This window comes from Dasypus novemcinctus, chromosome 18, assembly GCF_030445035.2.
Source record: "Dasypus novemcinctus isolate mDasNov1 chromosome 18, mDasNov1.1.hap2, whole genome shotgun sequence".
NCBI classification, from domain to species: domain Eukaryota; kingdom Metazoa; phylum Chordata; class Mammalia; order Cingulata; family Dasypodidae; genus Dasypus; species Dasypus novemcinctus.
The window spans coordinates 20,371,701-20,388,390 of record NC_080690.1 but is presented as its reverse complement, the minus strand read 5'-3'; the positions used below and the strand labels follow the sequence as shown (position 1 = coordinate 20,388,390).

General features: G+C 36.1%; 1 protein-coding gene across 17 annotated transcripts in view; it reads left to right on the top strand.

Annotated features, from left to right (window-relative positions):
- Nucleotides 1-16,690, top strand: part of NFAT5 (nuclear factor of activated T cells 5) — a 123,747-nt gene that overhangs the window by 94,800 nt on the left and 12,257 nt on the right. For 8 of the 17 annotated variants that reach the window (XM_058279777.2, XM_058279784.2, XM_071209101.1 and 5 more), the window contains 4 exons: nt 593-727; nt 852-904; nt 6,661-6,793; nt 8,932-9,015. In XM_058279777.2, coding sequence (XP_058135760.1) covers nt 593-727; nt 852-904; nt 6,661-6,793; nt 8,932-9,015 — 405 coding nt within the window. The remainder of the gene's footprint in view (nt 1-592; nt 728-851; nt 905-6,660; nt 6,794-8,931; nt 9,016-16,690) is intronic. The other 9 variants (XM_058279781.2, XM_058279782.2, XM_071209105.1 and 6 more) reach the window with 2 other exon arrangements.

Here is a 16,690-nt window from a genome sequence, read left to right as displayed (position 1 = left end):
TTGATCTTATTACATTTTACCAAAAATTATTCAGAATTCAACTTTATTAATTTCAGATTAAATTTCTTTAAAAATACAATTTATGTAATATAAATTGGATGTAATTCTTGAAATTTTATTACCAGTGGCCAGTAATACTATTTTCTATAGCTATTTCAGTTAATAGTACAGATTTCAATGAAATCTTTTTCTTATACCCTTATATGTATCTGTAGATATCAGCTTTATTTTTTCATGTTTTTATCAGTTATACTTAGGATTATATATTAGTTCTATAACTTTATATTATTTATATGTTCTTTTAATGGTGTCCTACAAATGATCCATGGAAATCAACTTATGGTAATTAAAAAATATGAAATTCCAAAAAAATAAAAAATAAACTAAAATCTTCCAAGAGCTATTAAAAATTTAATATTGACTTCTCTGTTTCTTTTCTCTGTCTTTTGTTAGGGTGAAAGTTAAGTTGCAGATTAAAGGAAGTTAAATGCAGGGATCAACAAAGTTCAGAACTGAATAACTAAGAGTTGATTTTAGGGAAGAAAGAAGTGTTTTTGGTTCTTTTTATTGACTGCTTTATTTGTACCCACAGCTCAGCCAGCAGGAGTGCCAGAAATCTTAAAGAAAAGTTTGCATAGCTGTTCAGTGAAAGGAGAAGAAGAAGTATTTTTAATTGGCAAGAACTTTCTAAAAGGAACTAAAGTAATTTTCCAAGAAAATGTTTCTGGTAAGTAAGGGTAATACAGGTGCAGAGATTGTTGCATGTCTCACTTTGTTAGAAAGATAAAGTAACAACTATAGAGTAAAAAAATGTTTCCAAAATATAGTAATTGACTTTTTATTTTAATCAGATGAAAACTCTTGGAAGTCAGAAGCTGAAATTGACATGGAATTATTTCATCAGGTATAATTTAAGCCATTTTATCATTTGTTTACTCTCTGAGAAATTCAGTTTTGTTTTGAATTCATCCTGAATCAAAAGATTTAATTTCTTCTTCATATGGGATTGATGTGAATCATTTACTTTCTTTCTTGGTTTTCTTAAAACTGAAACAGAATTATGACACTGATGCTAGGAGTGACCAGTTCCTCTATTTGAAAATTTCATGAGCATTAGCTTTATCGATTTTATTGAGTTCATTTTATATACTACAGAGAACATCAAAACTTAGCATTGTTAATTAGCAAAGCTTTTCTTTCCCACTGTTTATTTGCTCTGTATATTTGGGTTACTTTAACCTACTATATAATTAAATAAAAGGAAAACTAATATTTGTGAGTACCTGCTATATGACAGGTGCATTATGCTTGTTAAAGTTAACCTTTTTGCATTTAGAAGCACTATTTGTTACCCTTTTATTAAAGACTGTGTATTTATAGGACCTCTCTATGTATTGCTTTCCAAATTACAAGGTAAAAGAGCTTGAAACAAGGACAAGAACCTGACTTGAGAATCAGGGTATAATGCAGATAGGACCAAACCCATAGTCTGAGACTAACAGAAGAGAAGGCCAAATGTATGAGTAAGTCAGATAGAAGGCAGGGTTGAATTACAAATGCAGAAGAGTAGCTTATACAAGTAAAACTCAGAGATAAGGAAAGACTAGAAAAGCAGGGATGAAGTAATAAGTAAAATACCCCCAAAATTTAGGGTAAAGAGCAGACGGGGAGACAAAAGAGCATGTAAAGACAAGCAGAGATAAAAGAGATGAAAATTGGAGAATCTGTCGACTATTTTTTAAAAAGGTTAATTCCTATGTGTTTTCTATTTAGTTTTTATTCCTTCATGTATTAAAAAAGAAACTAATGAAAATTTAAAACAGTATTAAAATATAAAGTAGAGCCAAGACTAGCCTTGACTGAAGTTCTAGTACCTGCTTTGTCACCAACAATTTGTTTTCTAAGTAAAACAAGTCATTTTAGTGCCCCAGTTTTCTAATCTATAAAATAAGCTTTCACTAGATGATTTGAGGCTCCTTCTAACTCTGATGTTTTATTATTTCTTACATAGCTTGTTGATCAGACCATTCCCACTCCTCAAAAGCCAACAGTAGTTTCCCTTGGAGGACTCCTGGAGGTTAGAGGCAATGTATTGTGCCTCTTTAATGTTCCTCATTATATGAAGTAAAACTTATTAGTTCATTTATTTACTTTTGAAGAAAAGATCTCTGTGTGGTCTGAAGTCCCTTGTTCTTTCCAAGAACATTTCAAACTCTAATTTCAACAAGATTTTTAAATACCTATAGTTTTGATCCTGACTGAAGCTTAATTTATCCATGCAGTCCTTTTTTATCTTTTATTTATTTATTTTTTTCAAGTACCAGGGTCAAAGATTGAACCTGGGACCTCATAAGTGGGAAGCTGGCACTCAACCACTGAGCCACATTGGCTTCCCTGAGTTGTTTTTTGTTTGTTTGTTTTGCTTGTTGTTTGTTTTAGGTTTTTTTTCAGGAGGCACCAGAAACACTTGAGCCACATCCACTCCCTCCTTTGCTTTTAATATTCTGTTATAATCATTGTTCCTTACCTTATCCAGTTATACAGTTTTATGGATAAGGAAACTACTTCTGAAGATTGAAGGACTTGCCTTATAAATTATACAAAATATTAATAAAACACTCCAAAAAAATTATGGTCGTATCATGCTGTTTCAGGTAGAACTTAATATTAAGGATTCTTTCTCTCTCTCTTTTTTTCTCTCTTTCCTTCCTTCCTTCCTTCCTTCCTTCCTTCCTTCCTTCCTTCCTTCCTTCCTTCCTCCCTCCCTCCCTCCTTCCCTCCCTCCCTCCCTCCCATTGAAGCATGCAGAGTTATATTTTTAAAACACTTTTTTTCAGGGCAGTTATGCCAGCTACAATAGATTAAAGAAGAATAATCATAAAAATAAGATGTGGAATGGAAGGGAATTATGTCCTTATTTGGTGGAAATATATAGTTTTTGCAAGCAAGTATGTGAACAAACTAAATCATAATATGATATTTTATTAATTTTGTGGTTCTCTAGTTCATTTTTAAATTTTTATCTTTTTCAGAGAGAGCTTTGATTTTCATTTTTTCCCAGGGGGTTTTCTGGGAAGTGTTTACTTAGTGTGGAATCAGGGTTGCATTATAACATGAAGAATTCATCCTAGAGATTATATGAAAGAAATGAAATGGAAATTAAACATTTAGAGGGAAAGGTGATCAGAAAATGTATTTATAGAAAAGAAACTTTAAGAGTGGGCAATAAAAAAAAATCAGACTTACACATGAAAGCATAAAGGGCATCTAAATATTTTTAAATGCCCAAGAAAATGGTGTCATAGAAAAGACAATTTAAAAATAACTTTGCAAGTTGCAGTTATGAATGATTATAACAGCCATTCATTTGCAATGCCCAGATCACCTCACTGGGTATTAAACTTTTTCTGTCATATAAAAATAGAGATTAATGAAGTCTTGGAAAACATCTTTTGTTTAATGGGCTTATACTAATGTATGCCAAATGGTTATTATGTCTGGTCCTATTTTAACAACTTTAGATGAGTTCTGTATGAGCTTAATTGCCTATCAGAATATATATATGTTTTTAAGATAAGTTGATTTGAAAGAAGGCAAGAACAGATTGAAAATGGGGAGGTGACTTAAAAAAGGATTAGAGGGAATGGATGTGGCTCAAGCAGTTGAGCACCTTCTTCCCACATGGTTCGGTCCCCTGGCCATCCTAAAAATACAACAAAAACAAAACAAGCAAACATGAAAAAAAAAAAAACAACGCAGGAGAGCCAATGTGGCTCAGTAGTTGAGTGTTGGCTTCCCACATACGAGGGCCTGGTTCAATCCCCAGTCCCAGTACCTCAATAAAAAGGGGGAGGGAAGATTAGAAGCTAAAATAGATATATTAGAAGCTAGTAAGAGGTATACAATTTTATTTAACAATAATTTGTTTTACAATACATGAAGTTGGCCATTAGTGTATCAAAAATAGAGAATTATATAGATTGTTATTTCTTAATCTTTTGTCTTCTGCGTCATTTTTATGGTACTCTCAGAGTAAAAGAATAAAACATGAGAAATTAGTAGTAATTTGTGGGCAAATAGAAGAAAAATTGGGGATACTTTATAAAGAATCAAAAGATAACTTTGGAGAAGATGGAATGTTTTTATACAAATATGGAAACAGTATTTTTGAAATAATGCCAAGAAAAGATCCTCAGCAGAATTTGTGGTAACAAATAGACTAAACAGAGGCTTGAGAATTTAGAGGCTATATATTTTCAAATTGGCTGGATTAGTAATATGTTTTGTGTTTTTGGTCTTGTCTGATTACATATATTTCCCCAACTAAAAAATGAATGTGGTAATGAAAAATAATTTCATAGGACTGTGGAAAATATCTGGCCCCATAGCTTATAAAAGAGCTGAAAAAGTCTATCTGCTAGAAAAAGAGGATTATCTGGAATTAATGCAGATTTATCTTAAGAAGTTAAAATTCAGCTGCTCCTGTCATTTTACCCCAGAGAACATTATAAAACCAAAGACTTACCAATCCTTTGTGTGTTTTGTATGTATTGTAGTCCTAGCTCATTGGTAGTTAATTGCTATCAATTTGGGAAAGAAGTATTGAAAACAACTTTTGATCACTATTCACAATTTACCCAATTTTTAAATTCAAATCATTTGTTGACTTTCTAGATTTAGATTGTAGAAGTATGAAGAATTAATATTAAGATTTGATTTTTTAAAAGATTTCAAATTAGGTTTGCTTATACTCTCCAATATTGGAGTGGAAATACTTGGATAAAATTGCATCTCATTAGTATTAATCCTGTTACTAATTACCAAGAAACAAGTTTTTATTGAAGAATAATTTCAATTATAGGGTTTGCCAAACAATTTTAATACTGGAAGGATACTTCATAATCTACCCTTTCATCCATCTCTTTAACTCTAGACAGGACTGCTTCTGTGAGGTGGTTGCAGTGTTTAAACAAAAGGAGTGAAAAGAAGGGTAGACAAGATTCAAAAATTGTTTCTGAAAAGTTGGATCAGTGTAGGTGTAGTGTTGATGTCATATGCAGTTGAGTATGTGCTTTGAGGTTTTCCCCCCAATAACTGTAGATACACACACATTTATTCATGTTTTCTACCTAGCTTATAATTGTGGGTTTTTTGAGATTGCTAAGTGTACTTAAAAGGCATTTTGTTAATGCCATTTCATTCTTTATAATGTAACTTTATTTCAGAAAGTATTTGAAGATGGCTCAGAAACAGATTGACTCAGAGATTAAAATTTGATCTTTGCCAAATTTATCCCATGTTCTATTCAGTTGAATGACCAACTGTAGTCTGACTAAATAAAAAATGCCATCAAACTCACTTTACCCTCAGCTGTCAACTTTGGCCTCCTGCATACTAAGACATCAGTACAGAAGCATAATTATTTCGCCTGATGTTCCTTCTCATTACTGTAATGTCCTAGGGAAGAAGAAGAAAAGTCAAATTTGGTTTGTATTATCTTCCAAGAAGATGTAGTCCCCTTGATTTAAGTACTGGTGAAGGGTAGCCTGTGTAGCTCAGTGGTAGAGCGCTGGCTTCCCATGTACAAGGTACTGGGTTTAATCCCCAGTCCCGGTAACTCCAAAAAAAAAAGTACTGGTGAAGCATTTATGAATTATACCCTTTTCTTGTAAGGACACTTCTGCCACTCTGTCTTTATTTACTGGGGTTTGGATTAACTGGACCATATTTAAATGAAAATGGAAGTTGTTAGGAAGTAGTGAACTGCAGTGTGAAGTACATCTCACATAAAGGTTGTACAGAACATATGGTAACTGACCTTTATCTACATTGTGCTTGATGAGTGTATTTTTTTTCCTCATAAATTTATTCATTCCTTTTTTTGTCATACTTGAGTGCATTTTGCATAAGGTACTGTTCGTATTAGGGGAGATAGTGTAAAGAACAAAACATGCTTGGTCTTCCTGGAGCTCCTTATGATTGGAGACAGAAAACAAGTAAGCAATCATGGTAATTTCAGGTGGTGATAAGTGCTATTATGGAAATAAAATGTGTGATTAGGGAGGAGAGAGGTGCTGCTTTAAATAAGGTGGCCAGAGGAGGCTTCTCTGAGGAGTGGCAGTTGAATAAGATCTGAAATTTGGTAAAGAATTAACCATTTGAAGAGGTGAAGGAATAATATTCCAGTTGGAGAGAATAGCAAGTATAAAGGCTGTGAAGTGAAAATTAGTGTGTTAAAAAAGAAAAGTGAATAAGGAAGTCAGTGTGACTAGAGTGCAATGAGCGAGAAGGGAGAGTGGGAATAAGATGAAGTTGACAGGGCAGGGACCTTGTAAGGGCATTGTACAATATTTGGATTTTACCTCAAAAGCAATCTTAAGATTAATCTCTTGATGCCTGTGAACCTGAGCTTTAAAATACATTACTTTCAAATTTTATAGCTAACAGGAAAAGTACTTAATCAAACATTTTAACTTAATGACGATTGAAGTGATGAATGCACAACTATGTGATTATGCCACATACCATTGATTGTACACTTTGCATGGATTTTATGCTTTACTAACGTGTCAATAAAATTGATTTGTTTAAAAAAACATTTAATTCAAATTTTTAATTTAAATATTGCTTTTTTTTACTCTTATACCTCCTTTAAATTAGAATCATCTTATTGTAAAGGTTCCTCCATACCATGACCAACATATAACTTTGCCTGTGTCAGTTGGAATATATGTAGTGACCAATGCTGGAAGATCTCATGATGTTCAGCCATTCACTTACACTCCAGACCCAGGTATGTCAAAATGGAAAGTTTTGAACTAAAATGAATGATTAATTTCTAGTTCTTTCAAAGGAAATGAAGACGACCTGCCAAATCCCCCTACCCCCAAAAAAGTTTCTCAGTAAGATGAATTGATACTAGATTGTTTTAGAAATGGCATTATTTCCTAACAAAACAGCCACCAAACACTGTCTTTACTCTTATGTTAGGGGAATCATTTCTGCCTTTTGCTCTAATAAAAGAACTAGGAATCCTCTGGTGTTAGACTTTTTTTTTAAATTTATTTCTCTCCCCTTCCCCCCGCCCAGTTGTCTGTTCTCTGTGTCCATTTGCTGCGTGTACTTCTTTGTCTGTTTCTGTTGTGAGCGGCACGGGATTCTGTGTTTCTTTTTGTTGCGTCATCTTTCTGTGTCAGCTCTCCGTGTATGTGGCGCCATTCTTGGGCAGGCTGAACTTTCTTTCATGCTGGGCGGCTCTCCTTACGGAGTGCCCTCCTTGCATGTGGGGCTCTCCTCCGGAGGGGGGCACCCCTGCGTGGCAGGGCACTCCTTGCGCGCATCAGCACTGCGTGTGGGCCAGCTCCACATGGGTCAGTGAGGCCTGGGGTTTGAACTGCGGACCTCCCATGTGGTAGACAGATGCCCTATCCTTTGGGCCAAGTCTGCTTCCCTGATGTTAGACTTTCTGAAGATATATTACAGGTTACTCCTTAGTAAGAATTATCATTCATTGATACCTCTTATGTGTGGAAAGGTGAAAGTGACAATGTTGGAAAACTGTTAATAGTTTAGTTTGCTGGTGCATTTTGGGAGAGGCAAGAGATAAGTCTGGAGTATTAAGTGATAAAATCACAAAGAAAGTTCTATGCGTCTAACATTTTCTAATTTGTGCAATCAGAAATATCAAAGACTGTTGGTACATAAATATTTTAAATATAATTTTAAGCATTTAAGTAAAACAAGATGCTTAAGAAACCAGAGCACTAAGACAAACTGAAATGTTAAAAGTTTCAGAAGATGTCTGGCTAAGAAGTGTCTTATGAGTTGTTTGCCTACTTGTATTTAGTTGCCTGAAGAAGAAACAAGCCTTCTCCTGGCAGAAGCAGGGAGAACATTTTGGAACTAGAAACTCCTTTCATGTTCCATTGACCTAGGCTTGTTTACTGCCATGGTTACCATATGTTCAGTTCATTCTGATCTCAGGCATACTTCAGAATTAGCAGTTCTTCTCTATGTGCAATGTTTACTGATGTCTTATTCTCAAATAGTTTAGCATCCACTGAAGGAGAAGGTGAGGAAAGGTAGCAGAGAAAGAAAACCAAAGTAAAAAAGTGACAGAAACAGTGGTTAAGACAGAATTATAACTAGTTTTGAACTTTCTGTCTCTTAATTTATCTATTCCCTATTTTTTAAAAATCATTTCTGCATTTCGTTATATTGGTTACTTTGTACCGGTTTGCTACTAACGTGTGCCACAGTGTACTGCTAATGAAATTCCCTTTGGTATTTACCTCAGAATAAATGATCACAAGTAGAAATTTCAAACAGAAAAAGGCGAAGTATAAAAAAAATAGACTAGCTTAAACACAAATAGGAAAAATTATTGATTTCTAGTCAAAGACCAAATATTTGTTTTCTTTCTAGTAATCCTTATTTATATCTTTTTTTTGCTGCTCTAAAAAAATTGCTAATAACTCGATTTAAAAGGAGAAATTTAATTTAACTTAAACATTAATTGACGTTTCTGAATCAGTTTATTTTTTTTTCATAAATCATGTATGCAGGTGAATGGTGAATTTTTTTCTTGATGGTGTTATAGTATAATTGATGTTATAAACTTCTAATATCAAGCATCTGTTCAGTTGATATCATCAACATACATACTGTTGCAAGAAGAAATTTTTATAAATTGTTGTTTTTATTTTGTTTTATTTTGATAAATGGACATAGGCTTCTGCCCACCTGGAGGTCAATGAATTTTAGAGGATAGACTTGATTGTTAGGAAAACTCATCTTAACCTAGAATTTCTACCATACAAATAATTTAATGATGCTTTGTGAGAAAATATTCTAATTAAAGAACTTTAAGATACACATTTTGTTAAGATGAATAAATTAAAATAATCACATTTAATCTTTTTTAAAAAATAGCAGCAGCTGGTGCTTTGAATGTAAATGTGAAGAAGGAAATGTCTAGTCTGGCAAGACCTTGTTCTTTTGAAGAGGCCATGAAAGGTACCAAATTGATTCTTCTCAAAAACTAAATAAGTGATACTATGTTTTCTCTAGCAAACCTTAGTTTTTTTGTTTTCTCTTATGCATTTGCAATACTTAGCAGGCTATTTTCCATATTGTAAAATAATATTTAACTTTACTGAATGCAGAGGCTTGCTTTTCCAGCTCATTATTTTCCTTTATTCTTCATATAAGCATACTTATTTTTTTAACATATGTTGGCATGGAAGAGTTTTTGGTTTCTTTTTTAATTCCTCATACATTAAAAGAAATCTTAGAAGTATATATCAAGTATAATAATGTATATAAAATAGTCTTTAAAGCTTCTTGCTACCAATAAAATTAGTACTTGACATTGAAACTGAAGAGACCAAAATGTGAACTATAAGCATTTGAAAAGTTGTTTCAATTTCTTTGTTGTTTTTTTCTTCTGATATCTTTATTAATTCCCCTGCTAGTCCCAAGAGCCAGTGAAGATTAAACTATAATTATATCTTTAGGATGGTGTAATGAGGCCTAGCAGATTCTTTTCTTAGCTTATTTCTAATACTACCAGGGTATACAATGATGATGGCTTTTGTTCCTTTATATGTGAACATACCAATTACATTATGGCCATTGATATAGTCCTGTAATTCTGGCTTTTGCTTATATTTTTCTGCCCTGAAATTCATGAGTTAAATCAAATTAAATAAATTTTTAAATATTTATGTTTTCAAGAGGTATAAGATGCTTAATAAACTTTACAGATAAAATGAAGTTTTTCTACTGTCAATCAGCATTCACATATATACATGTTCAATATAGCTTACCATTATAATTTCTGACCATGAATACTTTCTAAAGTAGATTAGTAAAGAATTATGGGCTGGTAAATACTCTGCCAAGATTATCATATTCAATCATGGGAAAATTCCCATATCTATGGAGAACCACAACTAGCACTTATTGAATTGTATACTAAGTGCTAGGCAGTATACCAAGCTTTTTATAGGCATTATCTCATTTAACCTTCCCAACTCTATGAGGTAGGTGTCATTATTAATCTCGTTTCATAAATGAGGTAGCTGAGGTTTCAGAGAATTATGTGTTCAGGATCATTTAGCTAGGTTAGAAAAAGGATTGGTTGAGCTTCGGTATATAAGGTAATACATTCTAAGCAAAACTAATTCAAGGTATGTTTATGAAATGAATAGTACCATAATTAAGTAATTATTAAAGAATGTCAGAGATGTTTGTGATATGTCCTTTGCCAACCTTGAGGCATTTGTGCTTTTCTTTAAAAATCCCTTGGGAAGCGGACTTGGCCCAGTGGTTAGGGTGTCCGTCTACCACATGGGAGGTCCACGGTTCAAACCCTGGGCCTCCTTGACCCATGAGGAGCTGGCCCACGCACAGTGCTGATGCACGCAAGGAGTGCCATTCCACACAGGGGTGTCCCCGCACAGGGGAGCCCCACGCGCAAGGAGTGTGCCCCGTAAGGAGAGCCGTCCAGCGCAAAAGGAAGTTCAAGCCTGCCCAGGAATGGTGCCGCACACAAGGAGAGCTGACACAACAAGATGACGCAACAAAAAGAATCACAGATTCCCGTGCCGCTGACAACAACAGAAGCGGACGAAAAACAACACACAAATAGACACAGAGAACAGACAACTGGCGGGGGGGGGGGGGCGCGGCGGGGGGGAGCAGGGGAGAAGGGGGGAGAAATAAATCTTAAAAAAAAAAAATTCCTTGATGCTTCTTTCAGTTGCAGGGGGGTTCAAACACTAATCAAATCCAATGTCAAATTTCTTATACAAGAGTATGAATTGAAAGTTAAAAGATTTTGATAGTAGTCCTTTGATCAAAAACTTACTAAGTTAAAAATAGATAAGAAACAAAAATACATAAACATACACATTATTCTTTCTCACATTTCAGGCTTTCTTATTTTGGACCTGACAATTAACTTATCAACTGAAAATATGGTAAAGAATGTTTTTATGATGCTATGCAGTAAAGTTAAATTGAACACTACGCTCTCTTACCTGTATTTATAATTTCAAATACAGTATCGTTAATTAGAGACTCCCAGCTTGTTAAAAAAAGCATTAGTTTTCAGAACCATAAATTTTCCTTGACAAATAGTATATTTTTATAACTCCTTTAAATCAGAACTTGAGAATAATGCCAAAGTTTTGTTGGGGGATTTAATTGGGTATACTTTAATGAAGAAGACTGAGCAATATAAATGACTTCTAAATTTATATTATAGCAGTAATCCACTAAGTAAAATTCTTAAAAATAGTCATTAATTACAGTAAGATTTAGAACACCATATCCAAAGAAGATATGGCTAGATATTGGAAGCTTTCTCTCTGAAGTAAGCTTCTAATTTCTTTGGGTGGAGGGGAAGGACAACTACACAACTACTCAGTGAGATATTAAGTTCAATGCCAAAGTATCATGATTCATTTTAAGTTTTATCCAACATGTGTGTATCCTTAAAAATAAAATAGTAATGCAAATTAAATGATAACATATAGTGCACAGTGAAAGCTACTGTTAGGTTTCTTAGGAATATTTCCAGAAAATTTCCTATGTGTGGGCAAATGTAGATATGCATGTAGACACTAGATAGATTGCTCAAGGATTCTGTGATACAAGTTTAGGACCCAGGGATAAAGTACTGATGGCCAGTCTCTGTTTCAACTTTGTAGGGAGTCATTAATTGGATAAGTGTGAAAATAGTTGAGAGCATTATACTTTCCTTTACCTGGTTATATCTATGTGGGAAGGCTTAGGAGCTTGGAGGAACCATTGAGATAATCTAGTTCAATCTCATTTTACAGGTAAATAAACGAAGGTTTAGAGGGATTAAGTGATTTGCTCAAGGTTATAAAGCTAGTAAATGACAGAGGTTGAAACTTAATAGTCCCCCAGATGTCCATATTCTTTTTTTTTTTTAAGATTTATTTTATTTATTTCTCTCTCCTTTCCCCCTCCCGCTGTTGTCTGTTCTCTGTGTCCATTCACTGTGTATTCTTCTTTGTCCACTTGCATTCTTGTCAGTGGCACCAGGAATTTGTGTCTCTTTTTGTTGTGTCATCTTGCTGCATCAGCTCTCTGTGTGTGCAGTGCCACTCCTGGGCGGGCTGCACTTTTTTCACAAGGGGCAGCTCTCCTTGCAGGGTGCACTCCTTGTGCATGGGGCTCCCCTACACAGGGGAAACCCCTGCATGGCAGGGCACTCCTTGTGCGCATCAGCACTGCGCATGGGACAGCTCACCACGGGTTAGGAGGCCCTGGGTTGAAACCCTAGACCTTCCATATGGTAGGAGAATACTCTATCAGTTGAGGCAAATCTGCTTCACCATATTCTTTTTTTTTTTTTTTTTTAAGATTTATTTATTTATTTATTTATTTCTCTCCCCTTCCCCCCTTCCCCCACCCTGGTTGTCTGTCCTCTGTGTGTCTATTTGCTGCGTCGTCTTTGTACGCTTCTGTTGTTGTCAGCGGCACGGGAATCTGTGTTTCTTTTTGTTGCGTCATCTTGTGTTAGCCCTCCGTGTGCGCGGCACCATTCCTGGGCAGGCTGCACTTTCTTTCACGCTGGGCGGCTCTCCTTACAGGGCGTATTCCTTGCGTGTGGGGCTCCCCTACAAGGGAGACACCCCTGCGTGGCACGGCACTCCTTGCGTGCATCAGCACTGCACATGGACCAACTCCACACAGGTCAAGGAGGCCCGGGGTTTGAGCCACGGACCTCCCATGTGGTAGACGGACGCCCTAACCACTGGGCCAAGTCTGCCGCCTCCATATTCTTTTAATTCTATCATTTCCTCCCTATAAATCTTGGTCCATATTTTAACCAAGTATATATATATTTGACCTAAATGCTGTTTGCTCTTAACAAACTATTAGTCAAGATTTTGTTAAGTTTTGAAAATTACCATTATTTGGCATGGGTGGAAACGAAAGCTGTTTAAAAAATTGATTAAATATGTTTATCTTATTTACCTTTTGGATTTCCTGAATTGGCTTAAAAGGTCTCCCCCAACTTCTAGGTAGTACACAGGCTTTACTTGTTCGTAGTTTTTCCTCCTTCACTAGAATATAATTTCCAGGTGGTAGGGACTTTATCGATTTTATTTATCACTGGATCCCCAGATCCTAGAACAGTACTGAAACATGATAGCGACTAAATAAATACATATAAAAAATGTAGGGGGAAGATTTGGTGACATCTCTCAGGCCATTTGATATTGTTAACTATTAAAATACAGTTGTGAGTTTTGGAACAAGATGGTATAGACTCATTTTTCACTGTTCCTCCCCTCTACATACATCAAATACCTTGGAAATAATTCCACAGACAATCATATGGATTGAAATATGGAAATAAAAAGGTGAACTGGCCAGGGACTTAAGGACTTAAAGAATCAACATCACAGTGAATTTCCTGGATTTTCTTTTTATCTCCCATTTATCCTGGACTGGATACTGAAGAGGCATGCAACCTAAAACCAACAACAATCACAGACAAAAACAAATCAATGCATAAACAAGAAAAGCCTGCTTTCTTTGGTCAAAGGACCCGGAAAGAGGAAACCCAGCAGAGACTTAGTGAGGAGACTCAAACCTAGTTGCATCAGTTGCCCTGCCAGCAGAGTTTTGGGGCCTACCCATCTTCAACGAATACTGCGAACAGCCACAGGCTCGATCTCCCCACAGCCGCAGCAACAGCAGAACCCGAATGGATTGACCCACCCTACAACCTATAACTGCCATCAGCTGTGAGTCTGATCTTCCCGCTGTGGAACCTAGGAGGGCCAGTGTGCACCAGGCCCCACGTATGCCAACAGTAGCAGTGGGTTGATATATCTACAGGAGCAGCAACAGCAGAATACAGGGGGTTAACCCGTTCCCTACCCCCCACTAGGTGGCAGCAGTCAGGTTCCTCTGCTTGCACTGGCAGTGCCCGCAGGCCTGGTATCTCCCTGTCCTTTCCCCAACAGCAGAGGGAGATCCAGATCTGGTAGCTCCTGACTCTCCACCCTATGGCAAAGAGCCCATGACTCCTGAACCTCCACCAGCAGCAGAAGTCAGGCCAGATAGATGGTTCCTTCCCACAGTCACACCAGCAGAGATAGATTGGGAAGCCCACTGGTGCACCAGGAGACCAGAGAGTATGCCAGGAGAAACACTTTCTTTCCTATAAGTCTAGCATCCCTCATCCCTACCAAATGATATCAGACAGCCAGAGAAGTACCTTCCACTTCTACCAATGGCACCAGCAGGAATGCAACTGGAACTCAGTCAGAGCCAAACAATAAAGCAGACTAGAAGAGCATTGCCAAGGGTCCAGAAAACTAAATTGTCGTTGGAAAGAAAGCACACAGAAGTAGACCAGACCTGCACAGGTTAAACAGGGTGACTACCTGTTAAATATGACATAGGTTGAAATAAAAGGATGGAAAAAGACTCATCATACAAATACTGTTTTTAAAAGCAGAAGTAGCTATTTAAATATTGGATAAGGTAGGTTTCAGGGGAAAAAATATTACTAGGGTCAAAAAGGGAAATTACATAATGATAAAAGTATTAATCCATCAAGAAGTCGTAATGATCCTAAATGTGTATATTCCAAAAAACAGAACTACAAAGTGCATGAAGCAAAAACTGATAGAGCTGAAAGGAGATATAGATACATCTATAGTTAGAGTTGGAGACTTCAATACGCCACTCTCACCAATTGATTATTGTAAAAAAATTAGCAAAGATACAGAAAACTGAAAGTGCCATCAGCCAATAAGATCTAATTGGCATTTGTAGAATACTCCAACAGCAACAGAAACACATTCTTTTCAAGCATTCATGCAGTATTCATCAAGATGGTCATATCCTGGGTCATAAAACAAACCTCAACACATTTAAAAGAATTGAAATCATACAGTATATGTTTTCTGACTTATAATGGAATCAAACTAGAAATCAATAATGGAAAAACAGGAAACTCTTCAAGTACTTGGAAATTAATAAGCATGCTTCTAAACAAACAATCCATGGGTCAAAGAAAAAGTTTCAAAGGAAATAAAATAATATATTAAACTGAGTGAGAATGAAATGTTTGTGATGTCAGGGCAAGTACTGCAAGGTATTGAGGTAAGTGAGGGGGATGAGGGTTCCATCAGTATGTTGGTCCCTGATTTGAACAGAGTTCCTTCCTGCAGGTTTGAAAGAAGAGAAAGAGAAGAAGCCTGTGTCAAAAATGGTTCCACAGTAAATGCTTTCACAGTGGAATTATAAACAGCTTCAGATTCCCCCCTAGCTCCACTAGTGTTTTCTTAGCATAGACAGCCAATTTTAACTGTGAAGGAAAATTTTTTATGGATTGTTATTATTTCTAAAAGATTTTGTTTGTTTTAGTGATGTTCCTGAACATGCTTAGCCTTATATTTCACATGAAACTCTCCTTTTCATATACGTGTGAAATTAGAGTGTAACGGTATATATATAGGTGTTTTGTTGTTTTTATGTGTATTATGGAAAGCATTGAAGTGGTACAGTATTTTATTAAAATGTATAAATGTATTCAAATCATATAATAAGAATGTTGGAAAATAAAGGGAAAAGTCACCCATAATTTCAAGTTATTAATAAAAAAGTTGTGAGATGCAGCTAAAGCAGTGCTAAAAGGGTAAATCCATGGCACTAAATGCTTTCATTAGAAAAGAAGAATTCTTAAATCAGTAATCTAAGTTCATACTGAAAGAAATTAGAAAAGGAAGAGCAAAATAAACCCAAGGCAAGCAGAAGGAAGGAGATAATAAGGGGAGAAATCTTAAAATCAAGAAATCTTGAAAACAAGATTAAAAGTAGAGAGGGAGGGAAGCAGATTTGGCTCAATGGATCGAGCGTCTGCCCACCACATGGGAGGTCCAGGGTTCAAACCCAGGGCCTCCTGACCCTTGTGATGAGCTGGCCCACATACAGTGCTAACACGCTCAAGGAGGGCACGTGGGGTGTCCCCCACGTAGGGGAGCCCCACGCGCAAGGAGTGCGCCTTGTAAGGAGAGCTGCCCAGCAGAAAAAAAGTGCAGCCTCCCCAGGAGTGGCGCTGCACACACAGAGAGCTGATGCAGCAAGAAGATGCAACAAAAAGAGACACAGATTCCTGATGCCGTTGACAAGAATACAAGCGGACACAGAACACACAGCGAATGGACACAGAGAGCAGACAACTGGGGGGACACGGAGGGGAGAGAAATAAATAAAAAATCTTTTTTTTTTTTAAAAAAAAGTAGATAGGGAGTGAATGTAGCTCAAGTGGTTGAGTGCCTGTTTCCCATGTAAGTGGTCCTGGAGATGGGTTCAAACCCTAGTACCTCCTAAAACAAAACAAAACAAAACAACAGCTAGTTCTTTGGGGGGGGGAATCAATAAAATTGATAATCCCTACCTAAGAAAACTGATAAAAAGAGAGAAGACACAAATCACCCATATCAGGAAAGAAATAGGTATCACACAGATCCTTCAATCATTAAAAAGATAAGGGAGGGGATCAGATGCAGCTCAGTGGTTGAGCACCTGCTTCCCATATACGAGGTCCTGGGTTCAATCCCTGGTACCTCCTAAAAAAAATTTTTTTTTTAATAAAAATAAAAGGATAAGAGAATACTACAATTGTCTTTAC